This window comes from Panthera onca, chromosome E2, assembly GCF_046562875.1.
Source record: "Panthera onca isolate mPanOnc1 chromosome E2, mPanOnc1 haplotype 2, whole genome shotgun sequence".
NCBI lineage: Eukaryota > Metazoa > Chordata > Mammalia > Carnivora > Felidae > Panthera > Panthera onca.
The window spans coordinates 13,164,431-13,191,049 of NC_138353.1; the positions used below are offsets into that span (position 1 = coordinate 13,164,431).

Here is a 26,619-nt window from a genome sequence, read left to right on the forward strand (position 1 = left end):
TGATTGGCTGCGGGGCTTGCGGGTGGCGGTTGGCTGCTCCTCGCACCTCCCCCTCGTGCCGCTACCGCCGCCACTGAGAGGAGCCACTAGCGACGCCAGAGCCGGGAATCGGGGTGAGTCGGGGCCCTGGGTCTAAGATGCTCCTGGTGTGCAGTGAGACTTACAGGAACTGCCCTGTCCGACTTTTTCTCCTCGCCCGGGTTCTTTGGTGCTACAGCACTCTGTCACATGGGAGTTGTAGTCTGCTTTGTACTATCGACTATGGGCCGGAGCCGTAAGAAGACTACCATTCCCAGCAGGAATTGCGACGAGCCGGTCAACAAACGCTCAGGCCACGCCTTCTAAGCCTGCTTATTGGACAGCCTATCCCTAAGCCCTTCCTTCTTGCACTTCATTGGCTACTGTCCCTCACAGAGGCTGGGTTCCGGCCTAGAGTGCAGGGCGACTGGGTACTGTATTCGTCAGTCTGCACTAAGACGGCCTGCAATTGGCCAAGGCTGAAGTCCATCACTTGTTGTGGGGAAGGGCCCTAGGCAGATCAGGCGGTCGTAGGCTCAGGTTGGTGTCGGTCCCAGAGGGAGGCCGGTCTTGGACTTTGGCCCCTCCCCCTGGCGCTGCCGGGTGGGCGGGATTGGCCTTGGCGAATGTCGCTCGTCGTGGAGAGGCGGAGCCGACTGAGCTGCGAATGTCTATTGGTCTAGGACGGCGCCGGTCAGCGGGGTTGTGGCCGGTGATTGGCTGGCTGCTCCAGCTGTTGCAGGTCCATTCACCATTTTGTGTGTTGGAGTAAAAAAAAAAAGGGAGAATCGAGAGGGAGAGCCGGAGGGGGGGCGGGGAGGGACCGGACCGGACCGAGCCGGGGCCACGGCCCCCCGCCCCGAAACCCCGCCGAGCCCGAGGTGAGGGGCGGGGCCAGGGCTGACACGGGCAGGGGGGATTTGGGGTGCTGGGGGCCGAGAGGGGACAGGTGGCAGGGACGGGGAGGGGGTACAGAGGAAAAAAGGTGATTTGGATGGTGGGAAAGGGGGATAGAGTGGATGAAGTGGTGGGTAGGAAGAGTGCTAGAAAAGGGGTGACGGAGAGGGGATGGTGGGTAGAGAATGGGTAACAGGAATGGAGGGGTGACAGGACTAGATCAGGGTGACAAGGGAGAGGGAGGGGACAGAGTTGGAGGGGTGACAAGGAGAGGTGATGGAGAGAAAAGGTGACAGGTCCAGAGATGGCTGACCGGAGAGTGACTGGGAGGAAGAGGTGACAAAGATAGATGAGGGTGACAAGGAGAGGGTGACTGAGGAGGGGGGCTAGGGCCTGTGAGGAGAGAGGCAGAGGTAGAGGTGGTGACAGGATGGCAGAGAGAGTGGCAGAGAAGCTAGTGCCAGGAGGGCTGATGGGAGCAGAGGGCATGAGACCCTGAAGAACCAGAGCCTGGGCCTGCCTGGGCTTCAGGAGTTACTGCTCAGATTCTGAAGGAGGTGAGGGCCCACAGGGCCTTGGGTGGGAGTTATCCAAAGTGGGGTGGACAGGAAGAGAGGAGGCCCCAGGGGAAAGAAAAAGGTTTGGCTTCTGGGGTGAAGAGACTGGACCAGGCAGCAAGGTCCAAGGGGGCCAGGCGGTATGGTTGTAGGCCCTGGGTGGGGTATGCAAAGGTTTGTGTTTGGGCAGGACTGGGGCCGCATCTCAGTCCCCAGGACGGTGGCCCAGCGGGTCAGTGGGGAGAAGGTGGTGGCAGCTGCCCAAGTCCTGGGCACCTGAATGCCTGCCCCAGTGTGAGAAGCCCCGGGCCCTACGGACTCTGCCTGTGAGGACCCCAGGTTTGGCCCAGAGAAGGAGCAGGCAGGGTTTGCAGGGTCCACAGGAGGAGCAGGCCCCAAGTAGGAGAACACAAGATCAGGGGTCCTGGGGGAGCTTGAAGACTGAGTCAGGGGTGTCTCTGATTGTGTTTGAGTTATGGTCCTGGACTCCCCCCACCCTCCCAGAGGCCCCCTTTTGGCCTCTCAGGTTCTCTTAGTCACTTCAGAGTAAAGTTTTTTCCCTTTTCTTTTCTCAGGGCAGCTTGAAAGGGGGCGGGCAGTAATGACTGTTCAGGAAGTGGGTGAGGTTGGCCTGCTGGGCTTGCCCTGCTCTCTTTGACCTTCTCCCACTTACCCCACCTGGAGTCGGAGGGCATATTTGGGGGCCCCAGGGGGCCCGGCCAGCTCAGCCACCCTGCCAGAGGCAGCCCAGTGAGGGCGGGGGATGCGTGCAGGCCAGAAGGGGGGCTGGGCTTGCTGGTATCACGCTGGGTGCTGTGGGGGGAGGGGCAGGCTCCCATCCAGTGGGACAGCGAAACCCTGGGGTGTAGCTCTGTGTCCCACTGTGTGATGACGTGTGTGTGCCTCTGTGTGTGTTTCTGTGCGCGTGCGTGTGCTCATGCACGGCCCCGTGGCAGCACTGGGGATAAGCTCTTGCCCCAGACGTGCCCCTGCCTGCTCCCTGCCAGGATCTGGGGAGATGGCTATACCTGGCAGGCCCGGGGTGCAGAGAAGAGTGGGCAGCCGTCCCTCAGGACTTTCAGCTGCCTACTCCTTCCCACAATGTCTGGCCATGCCAGGCTGCTCAGAGGGGTGGGGGTGGGGGTGGAGAGAGGCTCACATCACAGCCCAGTCACCTCCTTTTCTGTGACTGTGTTCCTGTGCATGTGTGTGTATGAGTGTGTGTGCTCTCTGGACAGTGACAGTGCAAGGAAGCGTGCCCTCTGGATCATGTGACAGGCGGCACACTGAAATGGTTAGGAGCACAGACTCGGGAGCCACCAGATTGCCTGGGTTCAGACCCTAGCCCTGCCATTTCCTAGCTGGAAGAATTTGAGCAAGTTGCTTGAGCTCTCTGTGCCTCGGTTTCCTCAAGTAGGGCCGTTAGTAGCACCTGCCTTTTAGGACTGTCATGAGGATGAAATGGGTTAATAAAATCAAGTTTGGCCCATGGCTTGGCGCAGAGTGAGTGCTGTACAGGTGTGAACTGTTACTGCTTCTTGTGTCCCCTCGGGCAGTTACAGGGTGTGCACACACCTGCTGTGGCCTCTGTAGAGAGAGCAGATATGTGTAAGTGTCCCCAAGCAGCCAGAGCATATAACTCAGGGGACATGGGTGCCAGTCAGGGGCCCACACGAGTTGAGGACAGCCAGGAAAGAGGCTTTGGGCATCATGGAGTTGAGGCAGTGGCCTCAGCAAGTGGGAAGTCTTGGGGGACACTGGGTCTGGGGACTTCCTGAGTTGCTCCCGATGATCCCTGTCTGCCTTCCCATCTGCAGGTGGGCAAAAGATGAAGCCAATGAAGAAGGCATGTGCCGGCCTCCCAGGTTCTGGCAGTGGTGGCAAGTCCCCACCAGCCACCCGGGCCAAGGCCCTGAGACGGCGAGGGGCCGGGGAGGGCGACAAGCCAGAGGAGGAAGACGATGAGGCACAGCAGCAGCAGCAGCAGCCTCCAGGGCCAGAAGAGGCTGAGGAGGGTGAGGAGGAGGAGTCTGAGCGGGGCCCTGGGGCTGAGGGGCTGCTCCCGGAGCTGCATCCTGACGACTCGGCAGCCCCAGGCCCAGCCGAGGACCCCAAGGTAGAGGGGGAGGCAAGCCGCTGGGAGCCCTCGCTCAGCCGTAAGACGGCCACGTTCAAGTCTCGAGCGCCCAAGAAGAAGTATGTGGAGGAGCATGGAGCTGGCAGCGGTAGCATTGGGGCGGCTGGGGCCCCTGAAGAGCGGGCACGGACCCCTGAGGAGGCCGGCACCCTGGGTGTACCTCCACGGCCACCCACCTCCACCCGTTCCTCTTCCACCGACACGGCCAGCGAGCACTCAGCTGATCTGGAGGATGAGCCAGCCGAAGCCTGTGGGCCAGGTCCCTGGCCCCCAAGTGGAACCAGTGGTGGATATGACCTGCGGCAGCTGAGGTCCCAGCGGGTGCTGGCTCGGCGTGGAGATGGCCTCTTCCTGCCGGCCGTGGTGCGCCAGGTGCGCCGAAGCCAGGACCTAGGGGTACAGTTCCCTGGGGACCGGGCCCTGACGTTCTACGAGGGGGCACCTGGCGGTGGTGTAGATGTGGTCTTGGATGCCACGCCGCCGCCGGGCGCCCTGGCGGTGGGCACGGCCGTGTGTACCTGTGTGGAGCCTGGTGTGTCTGCCTACCGTGAAGGCGTGGTGGTGGAAGTGGCCACCAAGCCAGCTTCCTACAAGGTCCGCCTCAGCCCTGGCCCCAACTCCCAGCCGGGCCCACCAGCCACCCTGCCACAGCCCCCACAGCTGCCACACCGTGAGCCCGAGGAGGCCGTGTGGGTGGCCCGCTCCAGCCTCCGCCTGCTGCGGCCCCCCTGGGAACCCGAGGCCCTGCCGAGGAAGCCCCCCGCGGGCCCCGAGGAGGAGCAGGCTGAGCCAGGGGGTACCCTGCCACCCTGTCCTGCTGCCCTGGACCCCAAGCAGCCTGAGGATGCTGAGGTCTCTAAGATCAGCTTCGGTGGCAACCTGGGGGCTTGTGAGGAGGGCGAGGAGAAGCACCCGCCAGCCCTGGGCACCCCGGCCCTGCTCCCACTGCCCCCGCCCCAGCTCCTGTCACCGCCACCCAAGTCACCGGCTTTTGCAGGCCCAGGCCGCCCTGGGGAGCAGCCCTCGCCCTGCCAGGAGGGAAGCCAGGGCGGCAGCCGTAGCAGCAGCGTGGCCTCTCTGGAGAAGGGGGCTGCGCCAGCGGCCCGGGCCCGCACACCGTTGACAGCTGCCCAGCAGAAGTACAAGAAGGGCGACGTGGTCTGCACACCCAATGGAATCCGCAAGAAATTCAATGGCAAGCAGTGGCGGCGGCTGTGCTCTCGAGACGGCTGCATGAAGGAGTCGCAGCGGCGGGGCTACTGCTCGCGCCACCTGTCCATGCGAACCAAGGAGATGGAGGGCCTGGCGGACAGTGGCCCAGGTGGGGCTGGGCGGCCGGCAGGCGTGGCAGCACGCGAGGGCAGCACCGAGTTTGACTGGGGTGACGAAACATCGCGGGACAGTGAGGCCAGCAGTGTGGCGGCCCGTGGGGACTCACGCCCACGCCTGGTGGCTCCTGCTGACCTGTCACGCTTTGAGTTCGATGAGTGTGAGGCGGCTGTGATGCTTGTGTCCTTGGGCAGCTCCCGCTCGGGCACACCCTCCTTCTCTCCAGTCTCTACACAGTCGCCCTTCTCACCTGCCCCATCACCCTCCCCTTCACCGCTCTTTGGCTTCCGCCCCGCCAACTTCAGCCCCATCAACGCCTCACCGGTCATCCAACGCACTGCTGTTCGCAGCCGCCACCTAAGTGCCAGCACCCCGAAGGCAGGAGTGCTGACGCCACCAGACCTGGGCCCCCACCCACCACCACCTGCCCCCAGAGAGCGCCATTCTTCTGGCATCCTACCCACCTTCCAGACCAACCTGACCTTCACCGTGCCCATCAGCCCTGGGCGGAGGAAGACAGAGCTGCTGCCCCACCCGGGGGCATTGGGGGCTCCTGGCGCAGGGGGCGGAGGAGCCACCCCAGACTTCCCCAAGAGCGACAACCTAGACTCTGGTGTGGACTCGGTGTCTCACACACCTACACCCTCCACACCGGCTGGCTTCCGGGCTGTGTCACCCGCCGTGCCCTTTTCCCGCTCCCGCCAGCCCTCGCCATTGCTGCTGTTGCCCCCACCTGCCGGCCTGACCTCGGATCCTGGGCCTTCTGTGCGCAGGGTTCCTGCCGTGCAGCGGGACTCACCCGTCATCGTTCGCAACCCCGACGTGCCGCTGCCCTCCAAATTTCCAGGGGAGGTGGGCACTGCTGGTGAGGCTCGGGCAGCGGGACCTGGGCGGGGTTGCCGAGAGACCCCAGTGCCCCCTGGGGTGGCCAGTGGGAAGCCTGGCCTGCCCCCGCCTCTGCCAGCCCCCGTGCCCATCACCGTGCCTCCAGCCGCGCCGACTGCTGTGGCCCAGCCGATGCCCACCTTTGGCCTGGCTTCTTCACCCTTCCAGCCGGTGGCCTTCCACCCCTCACCTGCTGCCCTATTGCCCGTCCTGGTGCCCAGCAGCTACACCAGCCATCCTGCCCCCAAAAAGGAAGTCATCATGGGCCGGCCTGGGACAGGTAAGAGATGTGGATGGGCGGGCTGGGTAAGGGCTCATTTTGAACAGGGCCACTTGCAAACTGGCTCTCGGGAGAGGTGAGCTCCCCACCTGGAGAGGGGTTTAAGGGGAGATTAGCCTCCTCTCTGCATAGATGTTTCAGTGGGAATTAATGTGGGCAAGGGACTGGACTTTGAAGGCTAGTGCAGTGTTTCCAGAGGCCTCCTGCTGGGAATGCATCCTCAGGGGTCTATCAGTCAGCAAACCTTTCCTGAGTCTTTGGAGCCAGGCCTCCACAATCCTGATGGGGTAAGAGAGTAACAGAGGTGATAATTGTGATGACAGCTCCCATGTCTGGAGGACTGGACTGGTGGGGGCATCACCATGTTAAGTATTGTGTGTGTTATCTCGCCGAGCCCTCCCATCCACCTTGTAATGTACTGGGGCCTGTTTTAAGCCCTTTTGAAATATTAGCTCCTTTAGTCTTCATAACCCTAACAGGTGGGTGCTATGATTATGCTCCTTTAGAGGAAACTGAGGCCAGGTCACTAACTTGCCCTGGGTCGCATGGCTAGCAAATCCTGGAACCAGCCTTCAAAGCCAGGCAGGCTAGTTCATCCCTGCTCGGCTATAGTGCTGGGTTACAGATGGGAAGACGGAGGCTCCAACAGGGCCTTCTGCCTCGGGGGGGCAGGATCGGGACGGGAGCCCTCCTCTTCACGCCCGTGCCCAGTAAATATCACCGGTGCGGCCAGTGCCATGGAGGGGAGCTGGGGGTGTGCTGGGCAGACCTCCAGGTGTGAAATCTAGTCTGGCTGCCCTCAGGAAAGGGCGTGTAAGCCAAGAGTTGAAGGATGAGTTGGAACCAGCAACCATGGGGTGGAAGAGCCTCCTAGGAGGCCGAAGGGAAGACTCCAAGGCCAGAGGAACACAGCTCAGAAAAGCCAGGGTGGCCAGAGGGCTGAGGCCAGAGGCAGGGAGAGTGACACTTCTGAGATTGTGCCAGAGAGCCAGAGGCCAGGCCAGGTTGGCCCTTGTCAGAGCAACTGTCAGGGAGGGTGACCAGTCACCAGCCCCTTCCCTAGCCTCTTCTTACTTACTTATTTATTAATCCGCTGTTGACAATCTGTGCCATTGTGCCTGGCCTTGTGCTGGTTGGTGCTGAGGACATAGCCCTGCCCTCACAGGGTTCACAGTCCCTGGAATAGACAGATCTGTTCTCAGACAGTGGGCATCCAGAGTGGTTAAAGCTGAGGTGGGGGAAGGCTAGGAGGCTATGGGAAGTCAGGGAGGGCTTCTTGGAGAAAGGGCCAGGGTCTCTAAAGTGAGATATGCAGGGTGTTCTAAGTGAGCCTGGCAAGGGGGACCTTCAGGCAAAGGGAAGAGTTTGGGCAAAGGCCTTGAGGCCAAAGTGAGTATTTGAGGGAAGTAGAATCTGCGAAGTCAAGGGCTTTAGAGGATAGGTGAGTGTGGGGATGTGCAGCTATATTCATCAGCAAGGGTCAGATCATTGAGGACTCTTAGGAGACTTGTGAACTTTATCCCGAGGGCACTAGGGAGCCATGGAAGGTTTTGAGCCGATATGACTGTGGCTGACCATGGACGGTGAATTCCAGTGCCTGAGACCAGAGGCAGGGGGACCAGGGAGGAAGGAGGTTGGGGTGGGGATCTTGGTGGGAGCTGGGACTGCAGCAAAGGCTGTTGCAGGAAGGAACCCAGGCCCTGACCTCATGGAGCTCCAGTCCAGACCCAGAGCACAGGGACACAGGGGCTATGCTTGCCCCTCATGCTCATATACTGAGGTTATGAGTTGTGTATTTTTGCCCTGCCCCAGCATCTTTTATATTTGTTACTGTCGTTGACAGGAGCAAGATTCCACAGAAGTGAGCACAGCAGGGATTTCTGTCCTTAGCCACATGAAGAGAGTGAAGCAGAAGGACTCTAACTATCCCCCTCACCGCCCCCCCCACATGCTTACGGCCCCCAACATTGCCGTCATAGCATTGGGTCATGTGACCCTGACTGCTGCAAGGGGAGGGGTGGCACTGATGGTGGTAACCTGAGGGCAGGCCCAGCAGGATTACTTGCCGCCATTTTTCCAGATGAGGAAAAGTGGCAGGAGAGTCCTAATTAAGGTCATCCAGCCAGGGAGGGTCAGGAATGGTCCTTGGACCAGGTCTCCCAATCTCCAGATCAGAGCACTCTTAACTGTCAGAAGTTACAGAAGTCCTAATTTCTCAAGCACCACCCGTGCGTGTGCGTGGTACACTGCTAAGTGCCGGCTGAGCATTTACTCACTGAATCCTCACAACACCCCAGGAGGTCAGCACCGTTATTATTTCTAGTGTTCAGAGGAGGAAAGAGCACCCCAAGAGGTTAAGTGACTTTCCCAAGGTCACCCAGCTAGGAAGAGGAAGAACCAGGATTTGAACCCAGGCTGTGCAGCTCCAGAACCCAGGCTCTTAAGTAGTCTCGGTAACAATGATAACGATAATACTAACCACCCCTTATTAAGCATTTACCATGTGCCCAGCCCTAGGCGTTGGGCCATCTCGTCAAATCCACCTGATGCTATGCAGAAAGGATTATCAGCCCTGCGTTGGAGGGGGGGGTGGGGTGGGGGGGCTGGGGCGGTGGTGGCGGGAAACCGAGGTTCAGGGAAGGGAGGCTGCAGGCCATCTGGTCGTCAGAACTTGTCCAGTGCCTGTCCTGGCGGTTCTGAGCAGCGCCTCTCTGACAACACCCATGCTGAGGTATCCAGGCTGCCCTCAGGTTCCCAGCCAGCAGATTCTTTTGTTCTTTTCCCAGAGGCCTCCCCAAACCCTTGGTAGGCAGGCACCTGGGGCCTTTTCCCTCTGAGGCCTAGGTAAGGGCAGACTGTGCCCGGTGGCATAGTGAGGCCGTGGTCCTGTCCCTTTCTACCCGCTCATGCCAAGGCCTGACCCTCACTCAGGGCAGCAGGTGTGAGGGGGCGGCCTGGGACAGCTTGCCTGCTCCTGCCCCCCGCCAGGCATTTGCTTCCGCTGGGGGACGTGCCGGGGCAGGCGGCCGGCATTCTCCACATTCTGTGCGTGGCCAGGCCAGCCAGCTGCCATTGCCACCTCCCTCTGACTCTTCCCGCCTGCTCCCCAGGAGAGGAAGCCGCCCCAGGGCCTGCAGCCCCAGCCCAGGAGGCCAGATGTCTCAGCCCCATTCCTGGCAAGGCCTTCTTTCTAGCTCCCAGCTTCTGCCTGGCTTCGCTGTACTGACAGGCAGTGCCCCCTCTCTAGGCCTCTGTCTGCCTGTTCTGCCTCTCTTTGAGCCACTGTATGTCTGTCTGTCTCTGCCTTGGGTTCCTACAACTGTCTGTGTAGCTCTCTATTTCTGGGCCTGAGTCTCTCTAACTGGACTTCTGTCTCTCTGTCTCTCTATATCTTTCTTGGTTTGTCCCTCCCTTAGACATCAGTCCTTGTCTGAGCTTTCGTCCCACCTTCTGTTTTGGCCCCCTGTCTTGGGATCCTGTGTCTCTGGGCTTCCCCTGGCCCTCCTCCCACTCTTTAGACAGACTTGCTGCCCCCATCATAGCCCCTCACCACTACTCTGTGCACATCGGGTGCTCCCTCCCTTTAAGTGAGTGGACAGGTGCCAAGTACTAGGTCCCTTACTCCGTTCTTGGGGAGTGTTGGGAGGTTGTACAGGCCTGGGAGCCCCCTCCTGCCCACCACTGTCTCTGAAACGTGTTGAGAGGTGTCAGGAGCCTCCTGCAGACCTATCTACATTCGAGCACCTGTTCCCAAGTCAGGCAGGAAGGCGGGGGCTGCATGGGCCAAGCTAGGAGATCCGGCTGTGGGGGAACAACAAGAAAGCAGCTCCTGTGCCCACCCACCTGCTAGAGGGCATGACCCAGACCACCCTTGCCACCCCCTCAATGCCTTGCAGGAGACACATTTGGTGCCAGCTCCATTTAATGGAGTCCCAACATACTATACCCCAGTGAACGGGACCTCAGAGACCAGGCAGTACCCACCAACTATGCTTGGCCTGGTGGGGAAAATGAGGCCCAAAGAGGAGTCTAGGTTCTCCTGACTCCCCAAATCCAGATTCTGCCCACCAGAATTTCCATTTTGTCTCAAACAGTGAACTCCATCTCTCCGATCAGAAGCCTCTCCTCCCCTCCACCAGGCCCAAGCTGAGCAGCCCTGGGGGAAATGGGTGGGGAAGGCAGACACGGATGCAGGCTCAGGCAAAGAGCAGAGGGAGGTACAGAGTCTGGGGAAGCCAGAGGATAGTGACAACTTTGTGGCTCAATGCAGAGTGATGAGGGAGGTACAGGTAGGCTTCTCACTGGAAATGACCTTTGAGCTGAAGCATGAGGAATGAGTGGATTTCAGGAGAGTGAAAGAAAGGGAAGGGTGTTCCTGGCCAAGGCAGCCATAGGAGCAAAGGCCAGGAGGGGTGAAAGTGCATGACCTCTCAGTGGCTGGTTGAAGCTGGAGCTGACACTAGAGCCTAGGATTGGCAGAAAGGTGCCAAGGAGCACGCATCTAGCCAGGCTAGGTTTGAATGCCAGTCCGTGAAGAGCCAAGAGTTTAGAGTAGGAGAGGGAAAAGGTTAAGATCTGGGTGTCAGAGATTCCTGGAGACTGCCCTGGAGAGGAAGGAGGCCTATACTGGGAAGACTGGATGACTTTAGGGGAGAGAAGGGAAGGGGCGTTTTTTGAGGTAGTTGGAGTCAATCTCAAGCGACTTCGTGGAAGAGACCCCAGCACCAGGCGCTGTGAGGGGTCAGGCTGCCTCCTGGTGGCTGCGGGCGGCAAGTGGCGGGGGTAGCCGGCGCGCGCATGCGCAGCGCGCGCGGGAAGGGGGTGCGGCCCGGAGCCCCCGGCGCCCGGGCATTAATGGCTCCATTAGTGGCCGGGAGGGAGGCGCATTAGCGGCGGCGACGGCGTCTGGCTCCCATTACCACCGGCGGCAGCGGCTGCACCGCAGGCGGCTGGATCCTAGCCCGCCGCGCCGCCTCCTCCGCCCGCACCCCGTCCCCTGTTCCCGCTCCCCACGGGGGCCTGGGCTAGGGAACCCCTGTCTCCCCATTTCCGCAGAAAAGCTGATTGTGAAGCCAGGCAGACCTGGGTTCAGATCCCAACCGTGCCACCTCCTGACTGCAAGATCCTACTCTCCTCTGATCCTTTTTCTTGCGAAGCAGCCGGGGAAACAGGGTGTACCGGGGGCTTTGCAGATCCGGACAGGTACCCCGTGAGGGCCGCGCCCAGCCCCCGCCGGCACCCAGGGGCGCGGGAACCCGCGCCCTAGGGGTAGGCCCCGGGCGTGGGGCCTCGGTCTTTCCCATTGGCCGCCTCCGCGCCTGCTGACGCTGATTGGCCGAGACCCCCCCCCCCTTCCCCGTCGTTGCGCCATTAACCCCTAAGGGGCCGCGCCCTAGGGCTGGGTGGCGCCCCCCCCCCCCCCCCACGCAGACAGCTCGGGTGCCAGCTGGCCCGCGCCCCGCCGCGGCCCGCGTGGGTGTCAGGCCGGCCGGGCGCCCGCCCGCCCTCCCAGCACAAAGCGGCTTTGTGGGGCCCGCCGGGGGCTGGCTGGGGGCCAGGCGGCGAGTGGAAAATCTCGTGAGCGCGGGGAGGGGAGGAGAAGGCAGGGCGGCGCCCCCTCCTCCGCCCGGGTTGGGGCGCCTCCCCCAGTCCGCGCCGACCAGCACTCTCAAGTCCTGGTGCCTGTACACTCCCCCACCCTCCGCCCCTTTCCACCCCCAAATCCATATTCCCCCTCCGTCCTATGCTGTCCATCTCCCAATCCCTGGGGACCCTCCCCCACACCTCTCGCCTGCCTCTTTCCCTCCTAGTCCCCCTGCCTACCCCAGCCCCACTCACACTGACTCACCCCGGCGCTATTTTTAGGCCCCCATCCCTCCCGAGCCGCACCAGCCCAATCCTGGGCTCGTTCCCCAGGCAACCCTGGCCGTCGCCGACGCCGCACGGGGTGGGTGGGTGGGTGGGTGTGTATGTGGAGAGCGGGTGAGGGGAGCTGGGGACACCGGGGTGGTGAGCCGAGGCGGGGACCCAGGCCTGGAGAGCAGGGTGGGGAGCCACGGGCGACAGGGGCGTGGTGCCTCTTGGGCTCAATAAATGGGCCGGTGAGTTCAGAGTGTGTCTGCCTGTCCCTCAGTCTGTCAGCATCCCTGGCTGTACGCCCCAGGCCTCTGGGCAGGCCTCAGCCTGTGCCACCCTGGGTGGCAGTTGGTGTCTCTGTCTGGGCTCCCTGTCCCCAGGCTGGGGGTGGGGTAGTGCTGCGGGGCTGTTTGGGGCCAAACCTTTTGTGGAATTGGTAATGGGGTGGTGCAGGGGATGGCTGCACCATAGTTCTGCCTGAGTACCTGCCTTGAGCGAAGGGTGGTGTTGCATCCCCACTCACATGGGGCTGGGGCCCTGGTTTGGGAAACCCCCTCAGTCTTTTCCAATTAGGGAGGCCCCAGTTAGGGTTGGGGATGGCTGGAGAGATGGAGCTGTCTGGGGTTGGGACCTGCTCTCTCTTCTCCACCCCTAATCACCCCCACCCAGGGTTCCTCCACTCTGAACAATGGAAGCTAAGTATAGGGCTGGCCCAGTGCCCAGGGCAGGGGGGCCCTTCCCGCCCGGATTCCGGCCCCTCCCTGCCAGGCTGGGCCCCCACTTGGCTGTACCCTACCCTGTAAGGGGCCTCTTCCCATCCCTCCTATGTGGGCACTGTGTCTTCTACCAGATGTGCAACCCTCCCAGATGTGTGGGGCCCTCTTTCCCTGCTGTGCCAGGACCTCGCTCTTTTTCTCACCCTACAGAAGTGGGGGAGCTGGGGGCAGTGTTTCTCTGAGCTGTGTCCCAGGCTGCAGTGCAGTAGGGAAGGGGTTAACTTGCCAGTAGGTGACTCACCGGTGGGGAGAGGAGGGGGCAGCGGTGGGGAGATAGCGGGACACATTGATTTCAGCCTTGATTTCTGCCTCACATTGCAGTCCCTGGGGCAGTGAGGTAATGGAGGGTCTGAGTCTGGGGCTGCATAGGGAGGAGGGGGCAGTCACCTAATAGTCCCTCCAGTGGCCCCCTCCAGGCTCACAGCCAAGTGTCTGGCCCTGCAATCTCTGGAGGTCAGAGGGCTATGGACCTTCCCTTCCCCTCTGGGCTCCGATTACCAGTTTTGCCCCTTTTCCATTTCTTCAGCTCTGTCAGTGGATGGGATAGGCTGGGAAAAGGATTTTGTTTGTGCCTGTCCCTGACTCCACCTGTGTAGGGGCCCACTTTTTGTCCATCTGAGCCTGTGCAACCTTTACCTGCCCAGGTGTGACCCCAGGCCTCTGCCTCTACTGGATGTGACCCCAGGGCCATCTTGGGTGACACAAGACCTCTGCCTCTCTCCCCGGTGGGCCCCAGGCCCTTGCCTGTGTCTCTATGCGTGCTCTCTGACCTTTTCATAGTTCACCAGTTGTGTAGTTCTCTTTGTATCACTGTGCTACTATATTCCCCGACCTCTGGGAATGTCTGCCTGGGTCCACCCCCAGGTTGAATTTTCAGTAAAGAGCAGGTGATTTGGAGCTCTGGGCTGTTATGTTCTGGAGGCATGATCTTGCACAATTTATTCAGTTTCTCTGAACCTCATTTTCTCATCTGAACAATGGGCATAATAAAGTGTACCTCCCTAGTGGCTGTGAAGATTCGGTGAACAGTATAATACATGCTGGGTCCCAACACACTGCAGCCCCAGTGTTAGTTTCCTTTCTTCCTCCTGGCCCTTTTCTGGAAGGGGTGGCTCCCAGCCTAGAGTGGTAGGGCCAGCCCACAGTAATGCTCATGGCACCCTGCCTTACACTGTCAGTTAGAGGGTCCCAGGCGGCTGCTAAGTGTCAGGCAGTGTAGCTGAATGATGATGAATGACCATGGCACTCTGGATACCTGATGGGACAGGGTACTGAGGTAGTGCTCGCTGGGGTAAGTTTATATAATGCGTGGGGTCAGTACAGTGGCATCTGTGAGAGGTAGCCTGCATCGGGATCGGAGGTGCCAGCAAGGCCACGTGAGAGGGTGTGAAGATGGAAGAGTGTGTGCGGTTGTGTGGGAGGGATGTGGGGTGTGTGTGTGATGGACAAGCAGTGGTTGTGATGAGGTGTGTGAGATGATACTGCTTATTTGATATGTTGTTTGTATGATGATTCATGTGGGCTGGCAATGAGAATATGCGTTGGTGAAGCATGTATGACAAGGCGTGTATGCAATGGGTGATGTGGAGGATGGGTGAGAACGAGTGTGTATGATGATGGATGGGGAGTGATTGGCCGGGAGTGTGGGAGGTACATGTGAACAGGTGTTCGAGGTGTGCGACTTCGTGTGTGGCAGTGTGAGTATAAGACCACGGTACATGTGACTGTGGAGTGTGTATGAGATAATGGGTGTGGCAGGAAAAGTCTTTCTATGAGAGGGGTGTGTGTGTGTGTGTGTGTGTGTGTGTGTGTGTGTGTGTGTGGTGGGGGTGAGAGTCGTCTGGTGTGAGTTGGCGAGGGCTCGAGGTGGCTTGAGTAGCCCTACCGCGCAGTTCATCTGCCCTGCGGCGCCGTGCGCGCCCCGGCGGGCCAAGCCGCGCGTGAGCATGTTCTTCGCGTGGACTGGACACACGTAGCACCACACACAACCCCGGGGCCTCCGCAGCGCGGTGCCCCGAACCGCCCCCCTGGCTCGCTGCCTTTACTGCAGTGCGCCCTGCCTGCCACCCTCCTCCCGCGGTCCCGCCCCGGGCCGGCTTGAGGCCAACCGGAGCCCGCCCCGCCCTTCCCTTATTTGCATATGACTGACGTTCCCCCGGGGCGGCCAATGGGGGCGGGCGCGGCGGGGCCTGACCCGCGCGCGGCGGCGGCAGCCAATGGGCTCACGCGCGGGGGGCCGGGCTTGCGCGGAAGGCCGCGGGGGAAGCGGGGAAGGGGCGGGGGGAGGTGCGGCGGGGGGAGGGGAGCGCGTAGTAGTGGCGGGGCGGGGAGGCGGCGGTGCCTCTGCGCGGGGCTCGCTCGGAGCGCACGGACGCACGCACGCTGGTCCGTCTGCCCGCCCGGAGCCGAAGGTCGACCCGGCGCTGAGCCGCGGGCCCGGAGCCCGGAAAGGCGGGGCGGCGGCACCGGCAGCCGGGGCGCGCGGGGCCAGAGCCGTTACCCGCCGGAGCTGCGAGGGAGGGAGGGAGCGAGCCAGCGAGCGAAGGGAGGGGGCCGCCCCCGCGCACGCGCGCCGCGCCCCGCCCCGCCTGCCCCGCCCGCCGGGCACCGCGCGGGAGGAGGGAGAGGGAGGGGGCGGCGCCGATGGCCCCTGTGCCGCGCGCCCCGTGACGGCCCCCGCGCGCGCCGGGGGGCGGGGCGGGGCCGGCGCGCTCTGACCTCCCCCGCCCCCCGGGCGGCGGGAGGCAGGCGACGCTGTGCGCAGGCGCGCCCGGCGGAGACCCCCGCGTGGGGCGGCCGGAGGGGGGCGGCGGGGGGGGGGCATGCGGCGACGGCCTCCGGCTCCCCCCGGGCCCGAGCGGCGACGGCCGAGGAGCCGGCGGCGGGCGGAGTGGCGGCGGCCGCTGAGGAGGCGCGAGCCCCGGCCGGGCCCCCCCGCGCCGGACCATGTACTCAGCCCACAGGCCCCTGGTGCCCGCGTCCGGCGCGGCCTCCCGTGGCCTCGGCATGTTCGGTCAGTAGCGCCTGGACCCTGGGACTGCCGGGGTCAAGGTGTCGGGGTGCTAAGTGCGGAGTAACGGGGATAGGGGTATAGTATGAGAGTGATAGACGCAGAGTACAGGGGTGACGGGAAAGTTACAGAGCTTGGCTGGGCCAAGCGTTTAGTGACGGCAGGTGGAAGTGTAGCGGGAGTGATGGGAGTGAGGAGAGGGGAGTAGCTGGGCACAGCTGTGGGTGTTTGGATGATGGGGTGGAACAGGTCCGTTGTCACTGGAGGTGAAGAGTGCAGAGTAACTGGTTGGGAGCGTGTATTAGAATAGGGGCGGCATGAGACCTGCTGGCCCTAGGTATGGAAGAGAGGGGGAAGGGACTGTGATCGAGTAGTGGGGCTAAGAACAGGGCTTGAGAAGTGAGTGAAGCACTGTTTGCTTAGAACTGAGTGATGGGCTGGAGTGTTTGTGGCATGCTTTGCGGAGACAGAGAGAGTCAGGAACCTGGAGGGCAGTGCACTGAGGAGGGGCAGGACCAAAGGACTATTCCCCCATTGTCTGCTGGTCCCTTTCTTCCCCACCCAGCAGAGGAGGAGGCCTGATGAGAAAGATCCTGGTGAAGAGGGGCATAGATAGGTCCAGGTCCTTGGTGTTGGAGGACCGAGTAGGCTTTTGGGTCACCAGTGCCCCAGGGATGAAGGATGGGGTCCTCAGAGCGTCTTGAGACCTCCTCCGGTGTTGGCTTCCTTATCCCTCTTCTGTTGACATGGTGTCTACTTTGTCTTTTGTCAGCCCCTTGCACAATCCGTTCTCGAGGCCAGTGGCTCTCTTAGTCCAGGCTTTTGAAGGCATAGAGGGGTCACCCCAGGTCAGATTGATCTGGATCAGGGGGAGGCCTGGAATGATGGAGACCAAGGCTAGGGCGTTTCCCTTCTCTCTTCATCGGCTTCCCTCACAGGGGCCTCTGCTGGTTCCACTTCCCCCAGGGAGCCAGCAGGGAGAGGGAAGCCCACTTCTAGCCCAGGCCTGCCCCAGGAGTCCCGCCAGGGATGGGTCCTGGCCCTGTGCTTACCCTCTTACTACCCAGGTCCTGGGGCAGAAGGTTGAAACCCTAGGACTGGCCTCCTGGGAGGGAAGTGCCTTCCTGTGCATATTCTCAAGAAAACACCTGGCATTTTTGCTTTCTTTGGGCACAGACCTGTAACAGTTCTCTTGTCTGCCCCATTGTCTGTGCCTTTTCTTCCAAGGAGTTTACCACACCCTCCCCTCTTTTTGGGCAAGGGGGCTAGGTGCTACATTCAAGATAAGCTGAGAGGTTTAGAGGGAAGGGGTGCTGGGAGGCCTCTTTGAGGGCAGTAGATTTTGTTACGGGGTGGGGGAGATGCCGGAGCCACCTGTGTCTAGCCCCGGAAAGGCAGGTTGTCTCCCTGGGGTCTGTACTAGGGGGAGGGAGGCCAGGAGAAAGACCTGACACCCCGCTCTGTGGGTATCAGAGAAGAGAAAGGGAAAACAAGCCACGGTCTTCTCAAGAAAGAGAAAGGGAGCGCGAGGCCAAGATGAGGGGCCCCGTCAGATGCCAGCATGGGTGCTGGGAACGGAGCATGGCTGGGGAGGGTTCCTAGCCCTGCTGAGGTTTTGGGGCCTTGGGAGTATGAGATGGCAGTCAAACATGGCCTGGTTTGTGACAGGAGCCAGTCATTCCTCTGGCCTGGTCCCTGGTGGCAGGGCTGGTGGAGGTGGGGGAGGGAGTGGGGTGTGAGGCCTATTTCCCTTCCTAGCTTCTGTTTTCTTTTTTATAAACCTAGAAACCTTTCAGGGAGGAGTTTTTCTCGAGTGATGTCGCACGCAGGAGCCCACGAGGCTCTGGGATAGAGGAAGGGGGTGTGAAGGAGGAGTGGAGCCACCTCATCCAGGGTGGAAAAGAGCTTGAGTTGGGGGTCAAGGCCCGGGTCTCCTGCTGCACAGCTTAGCTGGCTTCTTCCCACAGTGTGGACAAACGTGGAACCTCGCTCTGTTGCTGTGTTCCCCTGGCACTCCTTAGTCCCCTTCCTGGCCCCCAGCCAGCCCGACCCCTCTGTGCAACCAAGTGAGGCCCAGCAACCTGCCAGCCACCCAGTGGCCTCCAACCAGAGCAAAGGTGAGGAATGGGGGGCCACAAATGGGGTGGCATGGGGTTAGGGTCCAGATGGCCCGGGAGCCCTCTGATCTGCCTGTCTGCCCTTAGAACCTGCCGAGTCGGCGGCTGTTGCTCACGAGCAGCCACCAGGTGGGACAGGGAATGCTGATCCTGGGCGGCCACCTGGAGCCACGTGCCCTGAGAGCCCAGGGCCTGGACCCCCCCACACTTTGGGGGTGGTGGAACCTGGAAAGGGTCCCCCTCCCGCCACTGAGGAGGAGGCCCCTGGCCCTCCAGGAGAGCCCCGGCTGGACAGTGAGACGGAGAGCGACCATGATGATGCGTGAGTGCCATGAGGCTTGGGGCTAATGGGTGGAGTGGCTGGAGATGTGGCCCTCACTGTCCCTGCCGCTCCCACCACAGCTTCCTCTCCATCATGTCTCCTGAGATCCAGTTGCCCCTGCCACCCGGGAAACGCCGGACCCAGTCTCTCAGTGCCCTGCCAAAGGAACGAGACTCCTCTTCGGAGAAGGATGGACGCAGCCCCAACAAGGTGCCTCCTCTCTACCTGTCCCCAGCTCACCCTGTGGCTGCCCGAGCCTGTCTCCTGGTTTTAACCATCCCACTTGGGCCTGTATCTGCTGCAGCGGGAGAAGGACCACATTCGGCGGCCCATGAATGCCTTCATGATCTTCAGCAAGCGGCACCGGGCCCTGGTCCACCAGCGTCACCCCAACCAGGACAACCGGACCGTCAGCAAGATCCTGGGCGAGTGGTGGTACGCCCTGGGGCCCAAGGAGAAGCAGAAGTACCATGACCTGGCCTTCCAGGTAACGCTTTTTCCTCCTGGCTCCTACCAGCTTCCTCTGGTGGGGTGGGTGAGTGAAGGGTCTCTCCGCTCTCTCCTGCCAGGTGAAGGAGGCCCACTTTAAGGCTCACCCGGACTGGAAGTGGTGCAACAAGGACAGGAAGAAGTCCAGCTCAGAGGCCAAGCCCACCAGCCTGGGGCTGGCAGGAGGGCACAAAGAGACTCGAGAGCGGAGCATGTCAGAGACGGGGACTGCCGCTGCCCCTGGAGGTCAGTCAGCCCCTTGGCTCTCTTGCCCTGTCACCTCCCTCCCTGAGAGGTGCCAACTACCCTCTTTTTTGCTCAACCCCTGGCCCATAAGCCTTTCTCTGCCCTGTCGTTTTGTTTGAGGACCCTTATCCATAAAGAAACTGGCAGTTGTTTTATGTGAAGGAGCCAGGGAGGTCCAGAGAGATAAAGTCTCCAAACAGTAATCTCATTATCAGTTCGTGAGCACGTAGTGCATGTCAAGGAGAGTGTAATTTCTAATTTTGAAAGCTGTGCCCTGTTTGTAGATGAGGAAAGATGTAGATGAGGAAACTGAGCTCAGGGAGGCAAAATCACTTGCTGGAAATTACAGGAAACTAGTAGACGGTGAAGCCAGAATCTCAGCTCCAGCTTGGCTGGTTCCCAGAACCAAGGTTGGAAGCCCCTCATTGGCTACTTCTCCCAACTGAGCGTGTCTGGTGTGCATGTTGCCGTTCTGAGGCACTTTTTTGGTGTGATTCTGTGAGCACTGGCCTGCAGCTCTCTGAGGATGAGGCTCTCCTTTCTCTCTGAGATGAGGGGTCGGAGGCTCGGACCGGCCATTGGTTATTAGCTAGGCAGCACGACATTGCTTGTTTTCAGTCTCGTACTCAAAGAAGGCCTGCCTCCCAGGGAGCAATGGGCTTGCTCCTTGCAATCCCAGAGGGCAAAATCCATTGGGAAATGCCGGGTTGGTGGGTGGTATCTGTTTTCTGCCAGGTGGCCCGGGGTTTCCAAACTTCTCTTGTCCATTATTTAGAAATACTTGTGAATGGCTTGGCCGGTCTGAGGGCTGGTAAAAGGCTTCTGGACTCTGCAGTACTCTTCTCTTTCTACTCTGCAGTGTCCTCGGAGCTCCTGTCCGTTGCAGCCCAGACACTCTTGAGCTCGGATACCAAGGCTCCAGGGAGTGGCTCGTGTGGGGCTGAGCGTCTGCACACAGTGGGGGGACCTGGCTCGGCCCGGCCCCGAGCCTTCTCCCACAGTGGGGTCCACAGCCTGGATGGTGGGGAAGTAGATAGCCAGGCGCTACAGGAACTGACTCAGGTGTGATGGGTGGGGGAGACAGGCAGGGAGGGTTGCCCAAGGTGATGCCCCCCTCTTAACTCTCCCGGTACCTACCCTGCAGATGGTGTCTGGCCCTGCATCCTATTCTGGTACAAAGCCTTCCACCCAATATGGGACTCCAGGCCCCTTCTCGGCCTCCGGTGAGGGAGGTGCCCTGGCGGCCAGTGGGCGACCCCCGCTGCTGCCCACCCGGGCTTCCCGTTCCCAGCGTGCCGCCAGCGAGGACATGACCAGTGATGAGGAACGCATGGTCATCTGTGAGGAGGAGGGAGATGATGATGTCATTGGTGAGCAGTGGCAGGGCCCAGAGTCCTGCCCAGAGAACAGCAGGCTGAGGTTTGAGGGGTGGGCAGAGATTTGATCTAGGCCTCAGGCTCCCTCTTCTCTTTGTTTATGATTGGAGGCATATTCAGTTTAGGCTCTACTGAGTAAACCCGGCCCTGCCCTCGGGGAGCTCCTGGCCAGGCAGGAAACTGGGAAGACAGGGGCATGGATGGCCAGGCCATCGGGCACAGGGTTAGGTGGTGTTATTTGCATGTTCTTAGGCTTCCCCATTGGGCAGGTGGGCACACCTTAGGCTGAGGAACAGCATTCATGGACAACACTCACTGCCGACTTGGGGCAAAGCCTGGGCTCCATGCTGTCCCTCCTGGGTAGTTCTGCACCCAGCCTTTATGCCAGTACTGTTCTCTCTGCTCCCTCAGCTGACGATGGCTTCGGCACCACTGACATTGACCTCAAGTGCAAGGAGCGAGTGACCGACAGCGAGAGCGGAGACAGTTCTGGGGAGGACCCAGAGGGCAGCAAGGTGAGAGCTTGGAACTTGGTGTTGTCTGGTAGCACTCACTCTTCCTAGAAAGAGGAAATATCTGTTCGTGTGCATTGACACAGGGAGATTGAGGCCCACAGAGGGCAAGAAGCTACTTGCCGCGTGGTGAATAGAGTCACGGCCTGGATGAATTGAGGCCTTCAGCTGGCCTTGCTACTGGGCGAGACAGGGATGGGCAGGGTGTGAGTATCTGGGCTTCCTTGATGTGGTTGTGTCTCCTCCTTCCACCCAGGGCTTTGGCCGGAAGGTGTTCTCGCCTGTGATTCGTTCTTCCTTTACCCACTGCCGCCCATCGCTGGACCCTGAGCCCCCAGGGCCCCCGGATCCACCTGCAGCCTTTGGCAAAGGCTATGGGCCCACCCCATCCTCCTCCTCGTCCTCACCTGCCTCCTCCTCAGCCTCAGCTGCCACCTCCTTCCCACTGGGCTCAGGGACCTTCAAGGCCCAGGAGTCAGGTCAGGGCAGCACAGCAGGCCCACTGCGGCCCCCACTCCCTGGGGCAGGGGGCCCAGTAACACCTTCCAAGGCCACCCGGTTCCTCTCAACGGATCCTGCCACCTTCCGGCGCAAGAGACCTGAAAGTGTGGGGGGCCTGGAGCCACCAGGCCCCTCGGTCATTGCAGCATCTCCTGGGGGGGGAGGAAGTGTCCTGCAGACACTGGTCCTGCCCCCAAATAAGGAGGAACGGGAAGGCAGTGGAGGCCGCGTGCCCTCAGCCCCAGCCCCATCACTGGCCTATGGGGCCCCAGCAGCCCCCCTGTCCCGCCCAGCTGCCACCATGGTCACCAACGTGGTGCGGCCTGTTAGTAGCACTCCTGTGCCCATCGCCTCTAAGCCCTTTCCCACCTCTGGCCGGGCTGAGGCATCTCCAAGTGACACAGCAGGTGCCAGGACTGAGCCAGTCGCTGGGTCCCGAGCACCTGGGAGCTCCCCTCTGGGTGTAAGCTTAGTGTATTCGGACAAGAAGTCGGCAGCAGCCACCTCGCCAGCCCCGCATCTGGTGGCTGGGCCCCTACTGGGCACTGTGGGGAAGGCTCCTGCCACAGTCACCAACCTGCTCGTGGGCACACCTGGTTATGGGGCCCCGGCGCCCCCTGCTGTTCAGTTCATAGCCCAGGGGGCCCCTGGCAGTGGGGCCGCTACAGGCTCAGGAGCAGGTGCTGCGAGTGGTCCCAATGGGCCAGTGCCCCTGGGCATCCTGCAGCCAGGTGCCTTGGGCAAAGCTGGGGGAATCACCCAGGTGCAGTACATCCTGCCCACGCTGCCCCAGCAGCTTCAGGTGGCTCCTGCCCCGGCACCAGCCCCTGGGACTAAGGCAGCAGCTCCTGGCGGCCCCGCACCCACCACCAGCATCCGTTTCACCCTCCCGCCGGGCACCTCAACCAACGGCAAAGTTCTGGCTGCCACCGCACCCACTCCTGGCATCCCCATCCTGCAGTCAGTACCCTCCGCCCCACCCCCCAAAGGTGAGGCCTGGGCTGAGCAGCGGAGGAGAGGGGCTTCAGGCCTGTTTGGCTCTCCTGTAACTTCTTCTCTCTCTTGCAGCCCAGTCAGTCTCTCCTGTGCAGGCCCCGCCCCCGGGTGGCTCCGCCCAGCTGCTACCCGGGAAGGTACTGGTGCCCCTGGCGGCCCCTAGCATGTCCGTGCGGGGTGGCGGGGCTGGCCAGCCACTGCCCCTGGTGAGCCCGCCTTTCTCCGTGCCTGTGCAGAATGGTGCCCAGCCACCCAGCAAGGTAAGGGCATCCTGGCTCCACCTGTTCTTCATTCCTCCCCTCCTGGGTGTAGGTTTCTGTGCCACAGTTTCTGTGTGTGCCTTTGTTTCAGTCACTTTTCCTTTTCTCCCTTTTTGTCTGTGTCTGGAACTTTGTCTTTAGGACTTTTTCTTCAATATATACGTACATCTTGATTTTGCCCTTGGCGTCTGCATCTTTTTCTTTCTTTGTGTCTTGTACTGCTTGATGTCTTCTTTTCCTTTGTTCTTTCCTGTCTGGATTCCAAATTTTGCGTTCCCTGTTTTTGCTGAGATCCACCTTCCTAGGTCTTGGTCCTCCCCTGCCCCATTCTGGGTCCCCACCTCACCTCAGCCTGTGGGTGCCCTTGCCCACAGATCATCCAGCTGACTCCAGTGCCCGTGAGCACACCCAGCGGCCTGGTGCCGCCCCTCAGCCCAGCCACGCTCTCTGGACCCACCTCGCAGCCTCAGAAGGTCCTGCTGCCCTCCTCTACCAGGTAATGGCAGCTGAGCCCTCACCTGGAGGCCAGCCCAGAGATGGGGCCAGCTTACCTCACTCCCCCCTTCCTCTCCTTGCGGCAGAATCACCTACGTGCAGTCGGCGGGTGGGCACGCGTTGCCCCTGGGCACCAGCCCTACGTCCAGCCAGGCTGGAACAGTCACCTCGTATGGGCCCACGAGCTCGGTAGCCCTAGGCTTCACCTCACTGGGGCCCAGCGGACCCGCCTTCGTGCAGCCCCTGCTTTCAGGTGAGGGGCAGCCTGGCAGGAAGAGCTGGGGACCCAGGGTGGTGCCGAGGTGGCCCAGGCCCTAACTGGGGCCCCCGCCTCTCCTCTTTGTCTCTGCAGGCCAAGCCCCGCTGCTGGCTCCCGGCCAGGTGGGCGTGTCACCTGTGCCCAGCCCCCAGCTGCCGCCCACCTGCACAGCCCCCGGAGGTCCTGTCATCACGGCGTTTTACCCTGGCAGCCCTGCACCCACCTCCTCAGCACCCCTGGCCCAGCCATCCCAGGCGCCCCCGGGCCTGGTCTACACTGTGGCTACTAGCACCACCCCACCTGCTGCCACCATCCTGCCCAAGGGCCCACCGGCCCCTGCCACTGCCACCCCGGCCCCTACTAGTCCTTTTCCTAATGCCACAGGTGGGTGTCAGGCCAACCCAGGGTGGGGTGATTTGGAGGACCCAGAAGGTGGGCTCCAGACAGGCCTGGCTCAGCAAATGCTCTTCTTTCCACCAGCAGGCTCCATGACCTACAGCTTAGTGGCCCCTAAGGCCCAGCGGCCTACCCCCAAGGCCCCCCAGAAAGTGAAGGCGGCCATCGCCAGCATTCCTGTGGGTTCCTTTGAGGCAGGTGCCCCTGGGCGGTCAGGCCCTGCATCCCGGCAGCCTTTGGAGCCTGGCCCAGCCCGTGAGCCCCCTGTCCCTGAGTCTGAGCTTGAGGGTCAGCCCACAACGCCAGCCCCTCCACCGCCCCCAGAGACCTGGGCTCCCACAGCCCGGAGCAGCCCCCCACCACCCCCGCCTGCTGAGGAGCGGACAGGCACCAAGGGCCCGGAGACCATGGTAAGTGTGAAGCAGGCCAGGCAGATCGTGCTGCCACACAGCTCGGCGTCTCAGTCCATTGTTTGCTTACCTGCACACCTGCCTGAACTCTGTCCTTGTTTGCAGGGGTTGGGGGTGTTGGGGGAGGGGAGCTCTTCTGTCCCTTTTGCTTGTCTGTATGGCTGGGTCTTCTCTAGAGCTGTACATCTTGGGTGGTTGGCATCCAGCTCTCTGTTCGAGGTTTTGCCCCAGCGAGTCTGAATCCAGTGTCCTCCGTCTCCCTGCCATCCCTACCCCAGGCCAGCAAATTCCCCAGCTCATCTTCAGACTGGCGAGTCCCTGGGCTAGGCCTGGAGAGCCGTGGGGAGCCTCCCACCCCTCCCAGCCCGGCCCCAGCTCCGGCCCCAGCCCCCAGTAGCAGCAGCAGCAGCAGCGAGGGCAGCAGTGGGAGGGCAGCTGGGGACACCCCCGAGCGCAAGGAGGCGGCTGGTACCGGCAAGAAGGTGAAGGTGCGGCCCCCGCCCCTGAAGAAGACCTTTGACTCTGTGGACAAGTGAGCATGGGCTGGGCTCCGTGGCAGAGCGTGTAGGGCGGGAGGGAGAGGGAGGCAACTGCCGTCTCAGGCAGGGGAGGTGACCCCACCGGCTCTCCAGCAGGGTCCTGTCAGAGGTGGACTTCGAAGAGCGCTTTGCTGAGCTGCCTGAGTTCCGGCCTGAGGAGGTGCTGCCTTCGCCTACCCTGCAGTCTCTGGCCACCTCCCCCCGGGCCATCCTGGGCTCCTACCGCAAGAAGAGGAAGAACTCCACCGGTAGGCGAGTGTGGGGCACCTGGGTTAAGTGGGGGGCAGACCAGGGCTGCCTCCGCTGAGCCTGCTTCTGTTGGACAGACCTGGACTCGGCCCCCGAGGACCCCACCTCGCCCAAGCGCAAGATGAGGAGACGCTCCAGTTGCAGCTCAGAGCCCAACACCCCTAAGAGTGCCAAGTGCGAGGGGGACATCTTCACCTTTGACCGTACAGGTGCCGGCACCGAGGCAGGCGGAGCTGTGGGGGACCTAGGACCTTTAAGAAGGGCGGGGTCTTGGCAATGGAGTTACAGATGCACGGTGGTGATGGGGAAGGACAGCCGGTCACGGATGGGAGGGTGGGTTTTAGGGTCCGGTAGGGTCCAGAGGCAGGTGCCTTCTCTGAACTCTGCTGTTACAGAATTCAGCGAGGGCTGAGCAGACATCCAGACGGTGGCGGGGGCAGGGAGCAGGCTGCTGCCGTAGCCTTGACTGTCCTCCCTGTGCTGCTCCCAGGTACGGAAGCCGAGGATGTGCTCGGGGAGCTGGAATACGAGAAGGTGCCATACTCCTCACTGCGGCGCACCCTGGACCAGCGCCGGGCCCTGGTCATGCAGCTCTTCCAGGACCATGGCTTCTTCCCATCGGGTGAGTGTATCTTGGAGTCTTGGGGGGGGCCCCTAAAGAGGACCTGCCTGCTCATCTCACCCTGCCCTCCCCGCCCCCCATCGTCCTTCTGTCCCCAGCCCAGGCCACGGCAGCCTTCCAGGCACGCTACGCAGACATCTTCCCCTCCAAGGTCTGTCTGCAGTTGAAGATCCGAGAGGTGCGCCAGAAGATCATGCAGGCGGCCACTCCCACGGAGCAGCCCCCTGGAGCTGAGGCCCCCCTCCCCGGACCACCCCCCACTGGCACTGCTGCTGCCCCTGTCCCCACTCCCAGCCCCGCTGGGGGCCCCGACCCCACCTCACCTGGCTCGGACTCTGGCACAGCTTCGGCTGCCCCGCCACTGCCTCCACCCCCAGAGCCAGGTCCTGGACAGCCTGGCTGGGAGGGCCCTCCCCAGCCCTCCCCCCCACCCCCTGGCCCCTCCACAGCTGCCACAGGCAGGTGAGGGGCCCAAGAAGATCCCAGGACCCACAGTACCCCCCTCAGGACATGGACAGTATGTAGGTGGCAGGAATGGGGGGGCAGGATGGTTACCTCCTCCCCAATAAAGCCATTTCGTCCTTTCTAGTTTGGGGCGGAATGAGGCCTGCTCCTCTTGTCTATCCCCCGTCCCCCCACAGCTTTCTCCCTGTGACGGGGGGCAGCTGAGGGGAAGCAGGGGCACAGTCTGCCTCCACGGAGCCCCTGTATATAACCTGGAGTGTGTTACCTTCAGACCTTTTCACTTGTACTTTATGCAAAATGGCTCATGTGAGGGCTACAAGCTGGAGGGTAGCACGGGCCTTGGGCCACAGGGAGAGGTGCCTGTGGAGTAGGGGGAGTTCATGCACCCCTTTTTTCCCCAGAGGGGCTGGACTCAGGTTAGTTTGGGGTGGGGGCTCCTGCACTTTGCCACAGGCATGGGGAGGGTTCTCTCCCCACCCCCTCTGCCCTCCCAACTTGGGTTGTACTTTCTAAGAAGGTGATTCCCCCTACCCTTGTCCCTATCCCCAGAACAAAACATGTTGATCATGTGCAATATTTCTTACTGTGCCGAGAAGCCGAAATTAAAGCTGTTTAACACA

General features: G+C 61.6%; 1 protein-coding gene across 9 annotated transcripts; it reads left to right on the top strand.

Annotated features, from left to right (window-relative positions):
- Window positions 1-26,619, top strand: CIC (capicua transcriptional repressor). 9 transcript variants are annotated; one of them, XM_060651241.3, is made up of 21 exons: window positions 1-113; window positions 3,290-6,103; window positions 17,713-17,862; window positions 17,950-18,184; window positions 18,265-18,394; window positions 18,489-18,671; window positions 18,754-18,919; window positions 19,779-19,981; window positions 20,064-20,289; window positions 20,707-20,810; window positions 21,064-22,297; window positions 22,377-22,564; window positions 22,939-23,060; window positions 23,146-23,312; window positions 23,412-23,702; window positions 23,799-24,124; window positions 24,403-24,656; window positions 24,757-24,911; window positions 24,990-25,121; window positions 25,403-25,534; window positions 25,633-26,619. In XM_060651241.3, the coding sequence occupies exons 2-21, from the start codon at window positions 3,301-3,303 to the stop codon at window positions 25,998-26,000; spliced, it is 7,569 nt and encodes a 2,522-aa protein (XP_060507224.3). In that variant the 5' UTR covers window positions 1-113; window positions 3,290-3,300; the 3' UTR covers window positions 26,001-26,619. The 9 variants fall into 9 exon arrangements, with proteins under 9 accessions (XP_060507224.3, XP_060507223.3, XP_060507228.3 ...); XM_060651240.3 differs by lacking the exon at window positions 1-113 and adding an exon at window positions 774-899; XM_060651245.3 differs by lacking the exon at window positions 1-113 and adding an exon at window positions 774-899 and having other exon boundaries at window positions 24,760-24,911.